Here is a 19,152-nt window from a genome sequence, read left to right as displayed (position 1 = left end):
CTAGGCTTGGCACCACTTCCACAGTCTGAGACAATGCTGCTAAGATGCCTATTTGGAAAGTCAGGGGAAACAGTCATGACACTCCTTGTTACTAAACTCCCGTCCACACAGAGTGCTGTTTGCTTGCCCTTTAACACCTCATCTGACATGCACCGTATACAAATGAGACTCCGTCTCCCACGGGGCCACTCTCTAAGGTTAGCGACTGCACACTGCATGGCATATGAGGCCTTTTAATAGAGCCCATTTGATTAGTTTGGCTGAATCAGACCCCACTTGGCTATCCAGGTACACACACAAAAAGACTCAATAAGAGCAACGGTGAGGTTTAATAGATGTTAAAGCTGGGGGGTAGGACCACACCTCAGCAATCAGGCACAATCACGAGTGGATATTACACAGAGACCAAGAGCTGAAGAACATGCTCCATTATCACAAACTTGATTTGAAAATTCAACAGGTGTTCTGCTGAATTGTTTATTGTGTATAAAACGTGTTGATGATGTTAGAACAGTGTTTTATCATACAGTAGCTGTACACTTTCTCCATGTTCCCCACTGATACTTTGTCAGGGAAATGTCCAGCATCTTCACCAACATCTGAAGTCTAGTGATGAATTTAAGAGACAATTACATTGATCCACCTTGATGTTATAAGCAATATAGTTTTGTGAGCATAATCAATTTGATTGACTGATTGCTAAGTGTTTGGCCTCCAGACCTTTTAGAGGAGATGATTATGGGGGAAAGAATGCTGCCTACAACTGAACACCAGCTAACCCCTGCTGCTTCCCTCTTGGCCCAAGATGGCTGCCACTGCCTGCTCAGCCAGTCGCTGTCCCTTCAAGTCAAATGATTTGGGGAAGAACGACACTGGGGCTAATTGCATGTTCTGTAATGTTGACAGTACTTGTTTTCATCTTGCTGTAGATACTGGGCAATGGCAATGCAAAGGAAGTTAATTGACGGTGCGTGTGTGCGTGTGTGTTGGCAGCAGCTGAGGGAGGCTAGATATGTGCTCTCTGGTCCCCTCTCCACCAGCTGTGCCTCGTCATGCCATCCCTGGGTCGCTGCCACCCCACCAGCCCACCCTTACCCCGGCACACACACTACCACATAGCTACACACAACTTCAGAAGCCTTTTTAAACCTCAAATACACTACAGGTTTTAAATGTCCTGCTTTGCAGAAAAGGTTTCCTGCAACAGGGTGATCAAAATAAGATCCTTCATCTGTATGTCATATCTGTCCTAGAGTACAAAAGAGATGACACTTCTCCTCTAACTGTATATTTACATGTCACCCACTGGCCCTCTTTGAAACAAACTTGTCCCATATAAATACAGGATTGCACAACACTCTTCCTTAATTTAGCCTAATGTTTGCATATGAGGGCAACATTAGGATCTGAACATGCAGTATCTTTGAAAACGTGTTAATACGCTATGGTGATCTGTGTGTCAGGGGCAGCACTTTTGACAGAGAATTAAATGTTTGCGCCCTTTAACTCTGCTCTTCTATTACTAAGGATGACCAACCTATTTTGACCATTCTCAGACTAATACAAAATATTGTAGACGTGTTGTTTGAACATTTGATAGAAAAGACAAGTATGATAGCAGCCATTTTGACTTGAGCCTTGTGTAAATGTAAGCAGATCGTGTCCTATTACCACTGAGTATTAGAATACATAAGAAACATAGACTTATCAGAAAACTAATATAATATATTTGATATGCCATGATGAAGTAAAGCCATGTTAAGTTCTGTTGATCCATAAAATAAAATAAATTTCCCCCATGAAGGGTGGCACTGCTTTCCCTGGCATTATGTCTGGCAGTTATTTTGGCATGCGTGGCATGGCGGGTTCTGTCAACTTTTGAGTGGTCTTGGCAGAGCCTGTCTCAGGGCACAGGTCTGACCCTGTCTTCTGTCCAAGGCCCACGGCCAGGGAAAGAGAATGATCGATGATTTGTCGTCTGGACTACGCTGTGTTGCAGCGCGGCAGGGGCGTCCAGCTGGCCTCGATCCACGGACGCCGTCCTGTCACGGAATGGACGCACCGACAGCATAGCCAACAGAACGTCACCCCTCAGCACACCCCATGCTGACAGCCTATTGTTCAAAAGGTGAAATGGCCACTGTTATGAAATCGAAGAGGGTTACAGTTTCATACAGTCTTATAACCAAATACTTCCCCAATTTTCTTGCAAGTGTCCTTTGTCAGTGGCAACTCAGTCATACAATTAGCACATTAATGAAATTATTTTAATTTAAATAATAAAAAATATGGTTACACTGTCCCTGTTAGGCTTACTGTCTGGTTCTTTAATGGTAAACACAAAGAAAGACTTTCCAAACATGTTCAGTGAGAATAATGGAGCAGAACACAGTCCAATGGGCATGAAACCAAATTCATAAAGGCCACTCAGGGAGAAAGGTGCGAGGATAAAGATTTGTGGATCAAATGCTCCGGCATGAAAAATGCAGTGTGCCAAATTGAATGATGATGAGGACACTTCAGGCACTAAATGGAACAAAAACACAGAAAGAAGCACTAGGCCTTGGCTGGAGTGCTGCCTTCTCTAGTGAAAAACACTGACACACCATAATAAACAAGGTCAAAAGCTGTCAGGAGAGGTTACCTAAAACCACACCACAATAATAGCCTTTTCTTTTCACTGCTGTTTAGGCAGAGAGTCACGCCAAGGTAGACCAGCAGATAAAGGTCTTAACCCTTGACAGGAATGTCTGCTGTTGAATACAGTGTGTCTCATGAGGAACACACTGGGCATTGATGTGAAGCTAGGCAATCATCTGTCCTGAATAGACATTATGAAATGTAATGAGAAGCTCTGATGTGATATGACTTGGAAAATTATCTAATTGTGACTCATAGCAACCCAAAGTCTTTGGTGTTTCATTTTGAACTGGTCCTAAACGGCACTATGTTAGGTTCCTTTGTGTGCTATTGATAAAACCAAGGTTATTAAAAGGTGTGTTGCATTTGGGCTGTAATGAAATCTGGCAGCAGGGTAGCTCTGCAGGAGGAGGGGTGGCTACCCTTGTCTTAGGAGTCACTATGCAATTCAAACCCTGTTTATGGTGTAGATGTGTGCATGATGTGTCTGCATATTTCTCTTCCATTAGCACATATTGAGACATCTCTATACACTAGGTCCGTGGTAATAATAGGCAGTAATGAGTTATGAATATTTGTCTAAACGTCTGTGCTGCTCACAGTCTCTGACTGCTATGAGGTGGCTGAGTTCACACGGGTGAGGAGGACAGGAAGGTCACGCTCATTACTCTTTCTGTCACTGCCCGCCCCCCTCCTCTTTCCCTCTCTCCCTTCCTCCCTCCCTCCACTCCTATCATTTATTTATTTGCGCCAGCCCTCAATTACATTCGGTGGTCCGGGGGTCAGGGAGCGGGCCGGGGCGACCCCGGGTTCGACTGGCTAATGAATGAGGGAGACAGAACCCCTCATGTTTATTTCCCAGCTTTGCTGAGAGCAGGAGTCCCAGGAGAGACGGAGACAAGGCTGCTGAATGATAATCAGCACTTTGTGTTTTAATACGCCTGGTCTACTCCCCCGGCATATGGAGAGATGGAAGGATGAGGGGAGAAGTGAGCCACTTATAGGGATGATGGTTGTATCTAAGGAAGTGACTCAGGCTCGTGTCCCCTGAAAGGGAATGGTTGTAGACGAATGGGCTGTGAATCAGGTGCTCTGTCGCTCGCCTGAAAGCAGGTGGCCATTTGTGTCCTACACTAATACCACCTCATTCTATAATACAGACCATTCCATTTTCAGGAGCCATCGCTTAACTGGGGAGCAAATGAAAGTGTTGGCATATGTTGAATGTGAAACATTTTGTTTTGCACTGAATAGTTTCTTATTGCAAACTGCAAAGCTGCATGTCACAAACTGTTAGCCCTTTTCTAGATCACGGGACTGTAATGTGCTTGGATACATTTATTAAATAATTTGGACACCAGCCTAGATAATATCTACACTCAAGTTATTTTGGTCCCTTAACTTCACTCTGTCTAATGTAACATGACTGACTGGCTGTTTCATATAGAAGTGTTGACCCAAATACTGGAAGTCAGTCAGGGAGGTGCTTGTCCTTCAGACTGACTTTTAACCGTGCTGGCCTAAGCAGAATTAAGTCTTGGTGTGTGTATGTGTAGGAGGGTGATGGTGAGTGGGTGGAGGAGTGGGATCAAGTGGCCTACAGCATTTCACAACATTTATACAAACTGCATCTGACTCATATTGTTTGATTTTTCACTGTTTTATTTAAAACTGATGAAACTGGTTTACAAAATGCAGTTCAGTGTATTCTGTATAAACTTTCATCCAGGGTACATTATTACAGGCAGTGATAAGTTAGCTTCATGTTAGTTAAATGCCAAGTTTATTGAAATGCCTATAAGTTATTAATGTTGTTTTAATAAGATGAGACAGATGCAACAAGTCTCAATACCATTAACTACAGTATTTGACATGTTAATGTGTTTACATGTTGTGTGTGTGTGTGTCTCTTTCTGTGCATCCAGGAGTCTCTCCTTTGGATCCAGGACACACTCACACACACTGCACCCCAGCGTCCTCGTTGTGTTGACAGTTGCTGACGCCCAGGCCGTTGTGGGGGCAGTCAAACACACTGGTCTCTGTGCCTTTGCAGCGCAGGTCATCTAACCAGATCTTACCCATTCCTAAAAGAATCACAACACAATCCACAAGCTAAGTCCAGGAGATTCAACAATGAACAGTGAGCAATTTATGAATATCTATAGTGTGAAACAAAACTCAACCACGAAAGGATCTCTATACATCATCAGAAGGAACAAACAGACAAAACCAAATGGAGTATCTATCGAAGTGATAAGGTAGAGGATGGACTCACCGGCGCTGGCTGTGAAGACTGTAGAGGCTCTTTGGTACCCCAGCATCTGGCAGAGCACCGTCCCGTCCAGTGTGTCAAAGCTGTCGTCACACACCGTACCCCACTGCCCCAACCACATCACCTCCACTCTCCCACGAGCCCCCCCGCCAGCAATACGCACATTCGCTGTCATCAGATAGAGACATTTGAAAATACTTTATGCATGCATGTGATTGAAAATGAATTGTTGTGAGGACAGACCCTGGGAGACAGGAAGCAAGTATAGGGAGTGAGCATTTAATGGAAAAAACAGACAGGAACAAAACACGGACAGCGTCTGAACAGGGGAAACGAAACAACATCAATGCTGACACCGGGATCAAACAGAGGAATAGACAGCTATAGGGGAGGTAATTAACAAAGGGAAGGAGTCCTGGTGAGTCCAATGAGCGCTGATGCGCGTAACGATGGTGACAGTTGTGCGTAATGATGTGCAGCCTGGCGCCCTCGAGCGCCAGGGAGGGGGAGCGGGAGCATATTCACATGAATATTCAGTTAAATGAATAAATATCATATTTAAATACAGAAAATATTTAGGTAAATAAATGCACATCAGCACATATGTGTGTGTGTTTGTGTCTGTGAGGCTCCACAGCTCCACACACTCACCTGGTCCAGCTCCTCTTTCACCCTTCTCTCCACGTGGACCTTGGCTTCCAGGACTTCCCTGCAACCCTGGAAAACCTAGGACATACAGAAGTAAAAATTAAACACACACACGCAATCCCGCACAGATGCACACACACAAAAATTAAGCACACTCACACGCAATCCCGCACACGCATGCACACACGCACACGCATACACACACACATACACACACACACACACACACACACAGACACACACACACAGACACACACACACCAGGAAATCCTCTTGTTCCATTAACACCAGCAGGTCCTCTTGGTCCTATGGAAGAACAACAAGAACCACAGATTTGTCCAAGAAGTCATACATGATTAAAATAACACTTAACGGTAGGAGAATATAATAAAGAAAATGTAGACCATCTACATAACCTGTCATTCTTGTAATCAACTGTTTGAAGGACGTGATTATGAGGTTCCTATAGCTCAGAAACAGTGTGAGACTCACCTTCAGGTCCTATGGGTCCAGGTTGTCCTATCAGCCCTGTGTCACCCTTCGGACCACGGGCCCCTTTTAATCCACCACGCCCCTGGACTCCTGGAAGATTCACAGCACACTATGTCACACTCGCTCTACAATGTGGAGGCTATACAGTACAGTAAAGATGAAAATGTAAAAATCTGAAGAAATTCGCACACAGTCACACACACTAACACAGACAACCTCATGCTTGGCCTCATGAAACAGTTAAACATCAACAGTTATTTACCAGTGTCCCCTTTGGTCCCGTTCTGGCCTGGTATCCCGGGTAAACCTGTGAAGAGGTTGGGAGGTTAAAGGTTAGAGCAAGAGAATAGAATAAAGGCCAGGTTCAGTTTATTGTTGAATACTAAAAAATAGGTTGTTTACATGTGAGCCCTTCAAATATGCAAATATGCACAGAGAAGTATATCTCTGTGTCCAGTATGAAGGAAGTTAGAGATAGTTTCACGAGCCAATGCTAACTAGCGTTAGCACAATGACTGGAAGTCTATGGGTATCTGCTAGCATGCTATAGGACTTCCAGCCATTGTGTTAACGCTAGTTAGCATTGGCTCGTCATTGCACTAACGCTAATCAGCATTGGCTCACGCAACTACCCCAATGTACTTCATACTGGACACAGATACATAAAAAGGCTATCCACAAGTTCATCTGACTCTGGGGAAGTATATAAAGGGCCCCATTGCCAAAATCCCGAAGTATCCCTTTAAGCCCATGCAGACTCACCAATGTGTCCCATATCCCCCTTTGGTCCCGGTGGTCCTGACAGCCCAGGGGGTCCTGAACAGTTAGTGGCTGCACTGTCTGTATGACACATAATCAGAGTTCTGTATACACGAACGTACACACACGCACACACAATATCCACTAAAGAGAATCAAATACAGTGGGGAAAAAAAGTATTTAGTCAGCCACCAATTGTGCAAGTTCTCCCACTTAAAAAGATGAGAGAGGCCTGTAATTTTCATCATAGGTACACGTCAACTATGACAGACAAATTGAGAATTTTTTTCTCCAGAAAATAAATTTTTATGAATTTATTTGCAAATTATGGTGGAAAATAAGTATTTGGTCACCTACAAACAAGCAAGATTTCTGGCTCTCACAGACCTGTAACTTCTTCTTTAAGAGGCTCCTCTGTCCTCCAATCGTTACCTGTATGAATGGCACCTGTTTGAACTTGTTATCAGTATAAAAGACACCTGTCCACAACCTCAAACAGTCACACTCCAAACTCCACTATGGCCAAGACCAAAGAGCTGTCAAAGGACACCTGAAACAAAATTGTAGACCTGCACCAGGCTGGGAAGACTGAATCTGCAATAGGTAAGCAGCTTGGTTTGAAGAAATCAACTGTGGGAGCAATTATTAGGAAATGGAGACATACAAGACCACTGATAATCTCCCTCGATCTGGGGCTCCACGCAAGATCTCACCCCGTGGGGTCAAAATGATCACAAGAACGGTGAGCAAAAATCCCAGAACCACACGGGGGGACCTAGTGAATGACCTGCAGAGAGATGGGACCAAAGTAACAAAGCCTACCATCAGTAACACACTACGCCGCCAGGGACTCAAATCCTGCAGTGCCAGACGTGTCCCCCTGCTTAAGCCAGTACATGTCCAGGCCCGTCTGAAGTTTGCTAGAGTGCATTTGGATGATCCAGAAGAGCATTGGGAGAATGTCATATGGTCAGATGAAACCAAAATATAACTTTTTGGTAAAAACTCAACTCGTCGTGTTTGGAGGACAAAGAATGCTGAGTTGCATCCAAAGAACACCATACCTACTGTGAAGCATGGGGGTGGAAACATCATGCTTTGGGGCTGTTTTTCTGCAAAGGGACCAGGACGACTGATCCGTGTAAAGGAAAGAATGAATGGGGCCATATATCATGAGATTTTGAGTGAAAACCTCCTTCCATCAGCAAGGGCATTGAAGATGAAACATGGCTGGGTCTTTCAGCATGACAATGATCCCAAACACACCGCCCGGGCAACGAAGGAGTGGCTTCGTAAGAAGTATTTCAAGGTCCTGGAGTGGCCTCCAGATCTCAACCCCATAGAAAATCTTTGGAGGGAGTTGAAAGTCTGTGTTGCCCAGCGACAGCCCCAAAACATCACTGCTCTAGAGGAGATCTGCATGGAGGAATGTGCCAAAATACCAGCAACAGTGTGTGAAAACCTTGTGAAGACTTACAGAAAACGTTTGACCTGTGTCATTGCCAACAAAGGGTATATAACAAAGTATTGAGAAACTTTTGTTATTGACCAAATACTTATTTTCCACCATAATTTGCAAATAAATTCATTAAAAATCCTACAATGTGATTTTCTGGATTTTTTTTCTCATTTTGTCTGTCATAGTTGACGTGTACCTATGATGAAAATTACAGGCCTCTCTCATCATTTTAAGTGGGAGAACTTGCACAATTGGTGGCTGACTAAATACTTTTTTTCCCCACTGTACATGCACAATATCACACCTAACACAGGGGAACTTCACCCCTTTTAACATCATATACATTATCTCTGGCACCATAGCAATGGCTACAAGTCGTGAAGTGGCTGTGCTAAGAAAAATGTACTGTATTTGTGGTGAAGCAAGTAGAACTCCAAAATAGCTTTATTTCCAGATAGTAATGCATTTACTCAGCACTTCTAATTTCAATTCAGAGGACTTAAAATGGACAGATTTCACAATGATGATCTGCTGATATGGTTTCCGAATTACTGTGACAACAGGAACAGAAATTGAGAAGGCTGAAATGGAAGTGGAACTACTGCCTGGAAATGTCACATGTTAATTTGATTCATGATAACTTCATATTTATGATAACTCATAATATAGGATAATATAAAAGATAGATTTAGTGGGGAATATTTGTATTTATGACTCTGTTATCCCCAAAAGTGGAGTTTGAGTCTATTGTCAGGAGTGGATCTCCTACCTATTCCAGACCGTAAGAGAATAAGGCCTTGTGCTCACCAGGCTGTTAAAAATATCCATTTCCTTTCATGGAGAGAAAGAATAGTATCTGCCTGGGCAGCAACAGCAGCAGCAGCAGCTTTGACCATCTAACCTACACTTTATAAAACGCATTAACGTCCCCCCTCGAAAGCTTTTGAAGAATCAGGGCTTGTTTTTCAGCTATAACAAATGCAAAGTCCTGGAGCAAGTTCAGCCAATCAAATATGAATCAAAGGCATATTTTATTTCGATTGGGCTGTGGGACATCAAGTGCACGACACACGTTTACTCTGTGACGGATGGGGTGAAAGAGGGGGAGAGAGGCGGAGTCAGAATGAAAAAGGGGTAATATTCAGTATTCCTGACACTTAATCACCCAACTCCACCTGCAGATCTGGCCCCTGTGAAACTGTCAATAATTAATCTAGCCTCTGAATGTCTCTTAGACTAAAAGAGCTCATTAATACCACAGTACTTCAACCAAACTATGGTGAAATATTCCCAGCCTGTCCACTAAGGAGCTGTAAAGTTAGTGTTGATGAATGGGTCATTGTCATGGTAAACAGTCAACTTATCCACCATGTTCTCCAAAACTCTACTGCTTGAGTTCTATCCCATGTTAGTACTACTGGACTGGTTCTATGTTAGTACTAATGGACTTACCTGGTGCACCAGCTGGTCCTTGTGGTCCAGTGGCACCATCTTCACCTGAAACATTTACATGTTATAGAGTTGATGTACTGGATTGAGATCATTAGTGGTAGAACCACAAGAGAACTCTGTGTGAGCCAGTGGAAATGAGCATTAAGAACCACAGACTACTAAATGCATTGTTATGACATAAAATATCAGTAATAATGTCACATTTCCTATTGGGGTTTATATTGAGGTTAAGGTTTGATGTCAGTAGGAGTAAGGTCAATCACCTTTGGGTCCTGGTTCCCCTGGTTCTCCATTGGCTCCAGTCTGGCCATCAACTCCAGGGTCTCCTTTTTGTCCTGTCTCACCTGGAACACACAGTAACCCTCTCATTATCTACTGTCTCACCTGGAACACAGTAACCCTCTCACTATCTTCTGTCTCACCTGGAACACAGTAACCCTCTCACTATCTACTGTCTCACCTGGAACACAGTAACCCTCTCACTATCTACTGTCTCACCTGGAACACAGTAACCCTCTCACTATATACTGTCTCACCTGGAACACAGTAACCCTCTCACTATCTACTGTCTCACCTGGAACACAGTAACCCTCACTATCTATTTATATACAAAAGCAAACATTAAATGTTACTGCGTGAATCACATCAAATCAACTTTACAGATCACAGATCACCTGACAGAGAAAGGTCTGTATGAAACATTATTGATATTGAGTCTGATGGATTCTTAACTTTTCTTTGATGGATTATGTTATTGCAAAAATACAATCATTGCCTCAAAAAATGGCACCTTTCCATGTTAGCTGACTGAAAGTGGCTGCCTGCTTACTTAACCGCTATAGTTAGCATCCATTCTATAGTATGATGAAGGATGGCATTTTGGTAGGACGACCTATTGGAAAACGCCTGAATCAGGCTCGCATGGTAATCTGTTAGCTTGTGTGAAAGTCCATCCCTGATTGAGACTTCATACAGGGGTAAATGTCAGTGCATTGACTAAGCAGTGGGTTATTATGAAACGGAGAGGCAGGCAGATCATTCATCCTCCACTTCCTCTGATCCTGCCTGGAGATGACAGGTCATCAGTGCACAGATCATTACAGGACAGACTAGCGGATAAATGCTAATGCTACATATTTCCTCTCCTACAACCTTACAATGTGTGGTAGAGTTAGATTGGTGCTGAGCTAACATTGGCTGTAGCAGTGATGCAGTGATGCCACTACAATTGAGCAATGCAGCGCATTATGTGGACTCACCTGTGTCTCCTTTTTCCCCCCTCGCACCAGGTGGACCTAGGGGAACCACAGCATCAAATTACATGTGAATTACAAGCATGTGGTGTAAGGGACATTGATACCTCTCTTCCTCTCGTCTGTGGTTGTTGATTCGGCACTAAGGATGAGGGAACTTACCAGTAGGTCCCTGTGGGCCTGGTGGAGCTGCAATGCAACAACACTTTATTATTACACCAAATACATTCTTGTGTTGTAATTTATACTTTGCAAAGCATAATGACAAAAACATGATATGCTAATCTCACACAACACAAGGGCCAATTGCTCTACAACCCAAAATGTGGGTGTATACCTACCTCCATGTGTACCCATATTTTATATCAAATGTAAGAACTATCAACCTGGACATCCTGCCATTTTTTACAGTAGCTACCTTTGAGGAATCTGAGTGCTTTCACTGTGTCCTGAAGGAGAGTGGTGCTGGCATTGACCACGCCCAGGTCCGTCCTCAGCTGGCCCAGCTGGCCATCCTCCCCACATAGGTTGGTGACCTGGGTCTGTAACCTCCCCAGGTCTCCTCTGAGAGAGGTGGACTCCAGGCTGGTGTTTCTGGCCAGGGTACGGAGGTCCTCCTCCTGGTCCGTCCCTAGGGGGATGTGGATGTCGGTCAGCGTCGCTGTCCTGGAGCCAGAGGAGGAGAAACTACTAGACTCCATCGAAAAGACTGGGGGGAGGTGCACAGAGAGAGACAAAAAGTGTCACTAATACAGGAAGTCGTGTGATGCAGTTCAGGATATAATGGAAAATCTGGTTTCTCATTTACATTAGACAAACGTATTTGAACCATTTTGGACATAAAACCAACCAATGGTTGATGTACCTTTATACAGGAGGAAGGCATTCAGTGCAGTCAGAAGGATGAGGTAAATGACAATAACATTCAGACATCGCTGTGCTCCTCTGGCCTTGGCTGGTTTTAGATCTGAAACATGTTGACATGAACACAAACTATTTATGCTACATTCCAAATGGGGCTCTACCATCTACCCCCCTAGGCACTCACTACTGTTGAATCACCAAGCCTTTGGTCAAGAAGAACTTACGAGTCAAAATGTTGCCACTGTGACCCCCAGGTCCACCCCTGTAACCCCCAGGTCCGCCCCTGCGACCCCCAGGTCCACCCCTGCGACCCCCAGGTCCGCCCCTGCGACCCCCAGGTCCACCCCTGCGACCCCCAGGTCCACCCCTGTGACTCCCAGGTCCGCCCCTGCTTACCGCTGCTCTGGAAGGTGTACATGTCAGTCCTGCTCAGTTTCATGTCCAAGTCATACAGTGGGTTACTCTGGCAGAACGAGCTGATGTGATCCTCTCCTCTTTCTACTGATGTCTCCATGTTACTCCAAAGTGAGATCCTCCTCAAGGCCCTCTTATAACAACACATCATTACGTAAACAACATAAAATCCACCCATTTAACACATAGCGGAAGTCATCTGATTTGGGGCTGAGGTAGCAAAAATGAGCTACATTGGTAGTGGTAAGAGCAATCTGTTGAAAAGGGAAGTAGCATGGGTACATAAGTTTGGATTGACCTGACACTGAACTCTACATCTCCTGCTAAGAATGTCAGTTCCATTGCCTTTTGTAGGAAATACTGTTTCTCTCTCTCTCTCTCTCTCTCTCTCTCTCTCTCTCTCTCTCTCTCTCTCTCTCTCTCTCTCTCTCTCTCTCTCTCTCTCTCTCTCTCTCTCTCTCTCTCTCTCTCTCTCTCTCAGTTGTCAAATCCTAATGAGGACAGCGCTGATTCATCTGATTTTGAATCAGGAGGACAATGAGGACAGGTTCATCTGATTTTTGATTGCATCCTGCCACCCTGTGGTCATTGGACAGAAGGCAATCTAATGAATGAAAACAACACTTCCCTGCCTGCCCTAATGTGCATTTAACGGGGCTGTGCACTGCAGTCGATTGGATTAGATGAGGGAAATGTGGCTCTATCTCAATTGCCTAAATCTGTCCTCTCCTTGGCCATGTTCCACAGCTAAGGCGATGTAATGCAGCAACCAATGGTTGCGTGCCACGTCATCGACTGTGTCATAAACTGACAAATTGCTATAACATATGATGTGGTTAGCTGATACTTAAAATACCTATCCAGGCGTTGGATGATCTGTCAGGTGTCAGCAACGTCTAAGCTCTGGAATGGGGCCCTTGTCTCCACCCCTTCATCTGCACTGATCAGTGCTGTGAAGGAAAGGAGGAGAGGATAAGTAGCCTACGCCCAAACCTGTTGATATACATTCTGACAGCAGAGATCCCTAATGATGACAGGAACTGTGGAAAGAGGTTCTCTGCATCAGAAACACAAAAACCACCAAGGACATCCACAAGGGTGAGACAAACCCAAAGAGTACAGCCTACCAGCTCACTCAGGAGAGTGACCTCACCACAGCACTCTGTGCGATATGAATGTCTCAGGATTATGTTCTTAAAAGACACCCAAAAGCCCATTCTGATGGGAATACGGCCCACATAAAACCGTATCTTTATCAGGTGTGTGAGAAGAGATTCATTAGATCAGGCACCTTGACAAATCCCCTCCACATTTACACTGGAGAGAAACCTAACCATTGCGAAGAGTGTGAAGAGCAGATCGCTCAGCCATGGCACATGAAACAACACCAGCACACTCAAACAGAAGGAGGGAACCCCTTAACTTATTCTCATTGTGGAAAGACCTTCACTGAATCAAAGCCCTAGGGAAACCCCAGAAATTACATAGCCAACAGAAACTGTATCATTGATCTGACTACGGGAAGAGTTTCTTGACATCAGAGAGACTGAAGAAACACCAGGCAACACATACAGTAGAGAGACGTTACCACTGCTCTCAGTGTGACAGGAGTTTCACTCAGTTGGGGCACTTAGCCAAACACCAAAGGACTCACACCGGAGAGAAGCCCTGTCTCTTCCGTGTGGGCATCGATTCAGACGACCACTGTGTCTAGAAACACATCAGTGGATTAATTCAGGGGAGAGGCCATACCTCTGCCCACAGTGTCGACAAGGTTTCTCCCATCCAGGACACCTAACCCGGAAGGTTATTTTTTTTGGTATTTTGAATCACAGTTGGTGCATACAGAGAACAGCTCTTCAGCAATCTAGCAACATCTTTACTTTGGTTTGGTGAGTAACTTGTTAATATTGAATCCAGTCACTAAACAAATTGGTCATACATTTCGTCTATGGAGTTTAACATTATTCAATAGTAGTAGTTTGGAAATGGCGCTGGAATGTATAGTGACTGTTTTATGGGCTCCTGACCAATTCTGCTATTTTGTGTGTTTTTTTCCGCTGATCTTAATTGTTTTTGTACAAAATGTTTCCGCCATAATTTCCTATGACCCAGAAAAAATTCTGGACATAAGAACAGTGATCACTAACCTTGATTTGGATGAAGATGTCTACTTCAATGAGTCGGCGGCGCTGGACATATTGCTCAACCCAGGCCCTAATCCCCGACACTCGGAAGAGAAAGAAACTACGGCAGCGAGTAAATAAACATCCTCTACCCTCTGTTCTACTGGCGAATGTACAATCACTGGAGAACAAACTGGAGGAGCTCCGTTCGAGACTATCCTATCAACGGGACCTGAAGAACTGTAATATCCTATGCTTCACAGAGTCGTGGCTGAATAAGGACATGGATAATATAAATCTAGCTGATATTTCTATGCATTGGCAGGACAGAACAGCAGCCTCGGGTAAGCTCAAGGGGGGTGGTGTGTGTCTCTTTGTTAACAACAGCTGGTGCGTGATCTCTAATATTAAGGAAGTCTCGAGGTTCTGCTCACTTGAGTTAGAATACCTCATGATAAGCTGTAGACCATACTATTTACGAAGAAAGTTTTCATCTATGTTTTTAGCAGTCTATTTACCACCACAAACCGATGCTGGCACTAAGACCACACTCAACGACCTGTATTGGGCTATAAGCAAACAAGAAAATGCTCATCCAGAGGCGGTGCTCCTAGTGACCGGGGATTTTAATGCAGCAAAACTGAAATCCTTCTTACCTCATTTCTACCAGCAGGTCACCTTTGCAACTAGAGGAAAAAAACTCTTGATCACCTTTACTCCACACACAGAGATGCATACAAAGCTCTCCCTCGCCCTCCATTTGGCAAATCTGACCATAACTCTATCCTCTTGATTCCTGCTTACAAGCAAAAACTCAAACAGAAAGTACCAGTGACACGCTCAATACAGAAGTGGTCCGATGAAGTGGATGCTCAGCGACAGGACTGTTTCATTCTGAATGCAGGTTGCGGGTGTCAGAGTGCACTCAGAGTGTGCTTTGGGTGTTCATAAATGCTTCAATGCGCCTTGGCATACAATTGTCTGGGACTCTATTGGAGGGATGTGACACCATTTATTAAATTCCATCATTTGGTGTTTTGTTGATGATGGTGGTGGAAAACGCTGTCTCAGGTACCGCTCCAAAATTTGGGTTGAGATCTGGGGACTGAGACACACACACACACACACACACACACACACACACACACACACACACACACACTTTAAACCCCCTATGCTCCTTTGGATGTGTTTAGACAGGCAGCCCAATTCTGATATTTTTTCCCACTAATTGACCAATCAGATCAGCTCTGAAAAAGATCAGCTCTAAAAAGGCTAATAAGGCTGGTGGAACCATTCATAGAGGGTTCTAGGAAGAACCCTTCAAAAAATAAAAGGGTTCTCAGTAGGACCCTTCATAGAGGAACAACCTTTAGATCCCTTGAATTCAACTCTGGGCCTCAAAGACAATTCCACTGCTTTTTTAAAAATTGTTCCACTCTAATTACATTGAATTATTTTATTTATTTGTACTTTATTGGTAGTTACAGTCTTGTCCCATCGCTGCAACTCCCATACAGACTCGGGAGAGGCGAAGGTCGAGAGCCATGCATCCTCTGAAACACGACCCTGTCAAGCCGCACTGCTTCTTGACACACTACTCGCTTAACCCGGAAGCCAGCTGCACCAATGTGTAGGAGGAAACGCCGTACAGCTGGCACCGAGGTCAGCGTGCATGCACCCTGCCCGCCACAAGGAGTCACTAGAGCGCAATGGGACGAGGACATCCCCGCCGGCCAAACCCTCCCCTAACCCGGACAACGCTGGGCCAATTGTGCACCGCCTCATGGGTCTCCCGGTCGCAGCCGGCTGCGACACAGCCCGGGATTGAACCCGGGTCTGTAGTGACGCCTCTAGCACTACAATGCAGTGCCTTAGACCGCTGTGCCACTTGGGAGGCCCTCTAATTACATTTATCCAGAGAGACTTACAGGAGCAATTAGGGTTAAGTGTCTTGCTCAAGGGCACACCGGCAGATTTTTCTACCTAGTTTGCTTAGGGATTTGAAACAGTGACCTTCCAGTTACTGGCCCATTGCTCCTAACCGCTAGGCTACCTGCCGCTGATTTAGGGACACCAGGTGAGTGCAATTAGAGTTGAATACCCCTGCTTTAGATGATAAAAAGGTTCTTGGTAGAACCATTTATAGAGAGTTCTAGGAAGATCCCTTCATAGAGGATTTAGGTAGAACCATTTACAGAGGGTTCTATGAAGAACCCTTCATAGCGGGTTGTTGGTAGATTTTACCTAGCACCAAAAAGGGTTACCCTATTTAGGCAAGCCGGAGAAACCCTATATGGTTCTACTTAGCACCTTTTTTTCTAAGAGTGTACACTTGCTCAAGTTCTTCTCTAAAATATCTGAATTTAAACGCATACATCAGTTGATAAGGTTTATATGTACTGATGTACTTACAATAATAAGGTCCATGAGGAGTTTGTCTCTTGAAACTAGTTTCTTTTTTGTATCACTAACCACGTTTCCATCCACAGTTTGTATGCTAGAAAAAGTCATACCGTATAAAAAAAAACATGACAGCTGTGATTGAAAGAGGACGTTTCGGTACAATTATATAAATGCAGACAGATCATTTGTTTGTTGGGCATGGGGGGATCTTTTTTAAAATTAATTATGCGAGAAATGGCAGTGGAAACATCATATCGAAGTAAACTCGGGAAACCATGCAGTTTATTAGCCTACAGATTAAATAAGTTATGATGAACTTCACAGGGTGGTGAAAGTGCATGGTATGAGCTTGATTCTCCTTTCCAATAAATGTTGAGGGTCTTATTCTGTTGACAAGCAGAGACTGTGTGGGTAGGCCACAGAGCTTAACCACATTGTATCTGTGAGCTGATGGCTGGAGCGCACGTGCCAAGACCAGACTAGGCACATTTGCTATTTAATGCAACAGTGTTTGTGACAAAACTATTGGTAGAATTGAAAATGTGATGGAAACACATTGAACATTAGATTTGTATTAGGTACATGAAGACTTACGCAAAAAAGTACATTTTGTTTGCACTATGTCATCATGCACTGATTTTTACGCAGTGATTGGTGCTCCTTTCCAATAAATATTGAGTGTCTTATTCTGGAGACACGATGATTGATGCTTAGCTGCCTTTTGACAAATAAATATTATCTAGCTCTTTTGTCCATAATAATCTCATCATGTAGGCTAGGCTATCCTACCAGCACTGTTTCTGCGAGCTGTTGGCTAGAGCGCACTTGCCAAGACAAGAGTGGAGACATTCGCAATACACTACATTACCAAAAGTATGTGGACACATGCTCGTCGAACATCTCATTCCAAAATCTTGGGCATTAATATGGAGTTGGTCCCCCCTTTGCTGCTATAACAGCCTCCACTCTTCTGGGAAGGCTTTCCACTAGATGTTGGAACAATGCTGCGGGGACTTGCTTCCATTCAGCCACAAGAGCATTAGTGAGGTCGGGCACTGATGTTGGGCGATTAGGCCTGGCTCGCAGTAGGCATTCCAATTCATCCCAAAGGTGTTCGATGGGGTTAAGGTCAGGGCTCTGTGCAGGCCAGTCAAGTTCTTCCACACCGATCTCGACAAAACATTTCTGTATGGACTTCGCTTTGTGCACGTGGCCATTGTCATGCTGAAACAGGAAAGGGCCTTCCCCGAACTGTTGCCACAAAGTTGGAACCACAGAACCGTCTACAATGTCATTGTATGCTGTAGCGTTACGATTTCCCTTCACTGGAACTAAGGGGCCTAGCCCAAACCATGAAAACAGCCCCAGACTATTATTCCTCCTCCACCAAACTTTACAGTTGGCACACTATGCAGGTAGCTGTTACGTGAATTTCTATCCCAACGTTTCAAAAATGAACTTATTACTCAGTCTGTATCCCAGAGGTTGTAAATCTCTAATAATCAGACCAAGCAGCCCAGCATACAATCATCAGGCTTTATTCATGAGAACGTTCTAAAACAAAATGGTCATACAATATTTTTATATGCACACATCAGAGAAAAACAAAATCCCTCCCCTCTTTAGGCGGGCTGTAGTTTTCCACTGGAAAACTGCTCTCCTGACCATCATGTAACACACACACACACACACACACACACACACACACACACACACACACACACACACACACACACACACACACACACACACACACACACACACACACACTTATCATAGGCTGCAATCCTTAGTTATCGCCTGCTCACAATATCCTACAAGCCTTTCACTCCCTTTATTCCTCAGTTATCTTGGTTTCTCAGTTGCCTGTAGCCTTTGTTGTCTGGCCTAACTCTTACTCACATTGCTAAATAGTAACACAATGTCATATTCTTTACTGGTCCTACACTCACACATTCTAACACATTTCACACAGTTTCAGGGTGTAATAATTGTCATTAATAATGAATCTATCAATCCACCCTTTGACTAAATATTACACACATACTCACAAAATATATGTTGTTATAGAAATGAATCACACACATTGAAGCATATACAGTGGGGAAAAAAAAGTATTTAGTCAGTCACCAATTGTGCAAGTTCTCCCACTTAAAAAGATGATAGAGGCCTGTAATTTTCATCATAGGTACACGTCAACTATGACAGACAAAATGAGGAAAAAAAATCCAGAAAATCACATTGTAGGATTTTTAATGAATTTATTTGCAAATTATGGTGGAAAATAAGTATTTGGTCAATAACAAAAGTTTCTCAATACTTTGTTATATACCCTTTGTTGGCAATGACACAGGTCAAACGTTTTCT

At 44.0% G+C, this 19,152-nt stretch overlaps 1 protein-coding gene across 1 annotated transcript; it reads right to left on the bottom strand.

Annotated features, from left to right (window-relative positions):
* Nucleotides 1–4,287: 4,287 nt before the first annotated feature.
* On the bottom strand, nucleotides 4,288–12,355 carry LOC311129882 (uncharacterized protein). Its single transcript, XM_084162403.1, has 14 exons — nucleotides 12,236–12,355; nucleotides 11,841–11,942; nucleotides 11,394–11,684; nucleotides 11,138–11,164; nucleotides 10,982–11,017; nucleotides 9,986–10,066; nucleotides 9,723–9,767; nucleotides 6,815–6,892; nucleotides 6,315–6,359; nucleotides 6,053–6,142; nucleotides 5,822–5,866; nucleotides 5,564–5,638; nucleotides 4,916–5,080; nucleotides 4,288–4,724 (listed from the first exon to the last, which is right to left on the bottom strand). Exons 1-14 carry the CDS (start codon nucleotides 12,351–12,353, stop codon nucleotides 4,594–4,596), a joined length of 1,329 nt encoding a protein of 442 aa, XP_084018529.1. The 5' UTR covers nucleotides 12,354–12,355; the 3' UTR covers nucleotides 4,288–4,593.
* Nucleotides 12,356–19,152: the final 6,797 nt, after the last annotated feature.

The sequence above is a fragment of the Coregonus lavaretus genome, assembly GCF_964263955.1.
Source record: "Coregonus lavaretus genome assembly, chromosome: 5".
Classification (NCBI taxonomy): domain Eukaryota; kingdom Metazoa; phylum Chordata; class Actinopteri; order Salmoniformes; family Salmonidae; genus Coregonus; species Coregonus lavaretus.
The sequence above is the reverse complement of the archived record's forward strand: the minus strand, read 5'-3'. Positions and strand labels throughout refer to the sequence as shown.

Coding starts and splice junctions, on each gene's coding strand:
- LOC311129882 (XM_084162403.1), bottom strand. CDS start 12,353: ATGGAGACATCAGTAGAAAGAGGAGAGGATCACATCAGCTCGTTCTGC. Junction 11,943..12,235: donor GTACACCTTCCAGAGCAGCG/GTAAGCAGGGGC, acceptor AACATGTTTCAG/ATCTAAAACCAGCCAAGGCC. Junction 9,768..9,985: donor AGGGGAACCAGGACCCAAAG/GTGATTGACCTT, acceptor TAAATGTTTCAG/GTGAAGATGGTGCCACTGGA.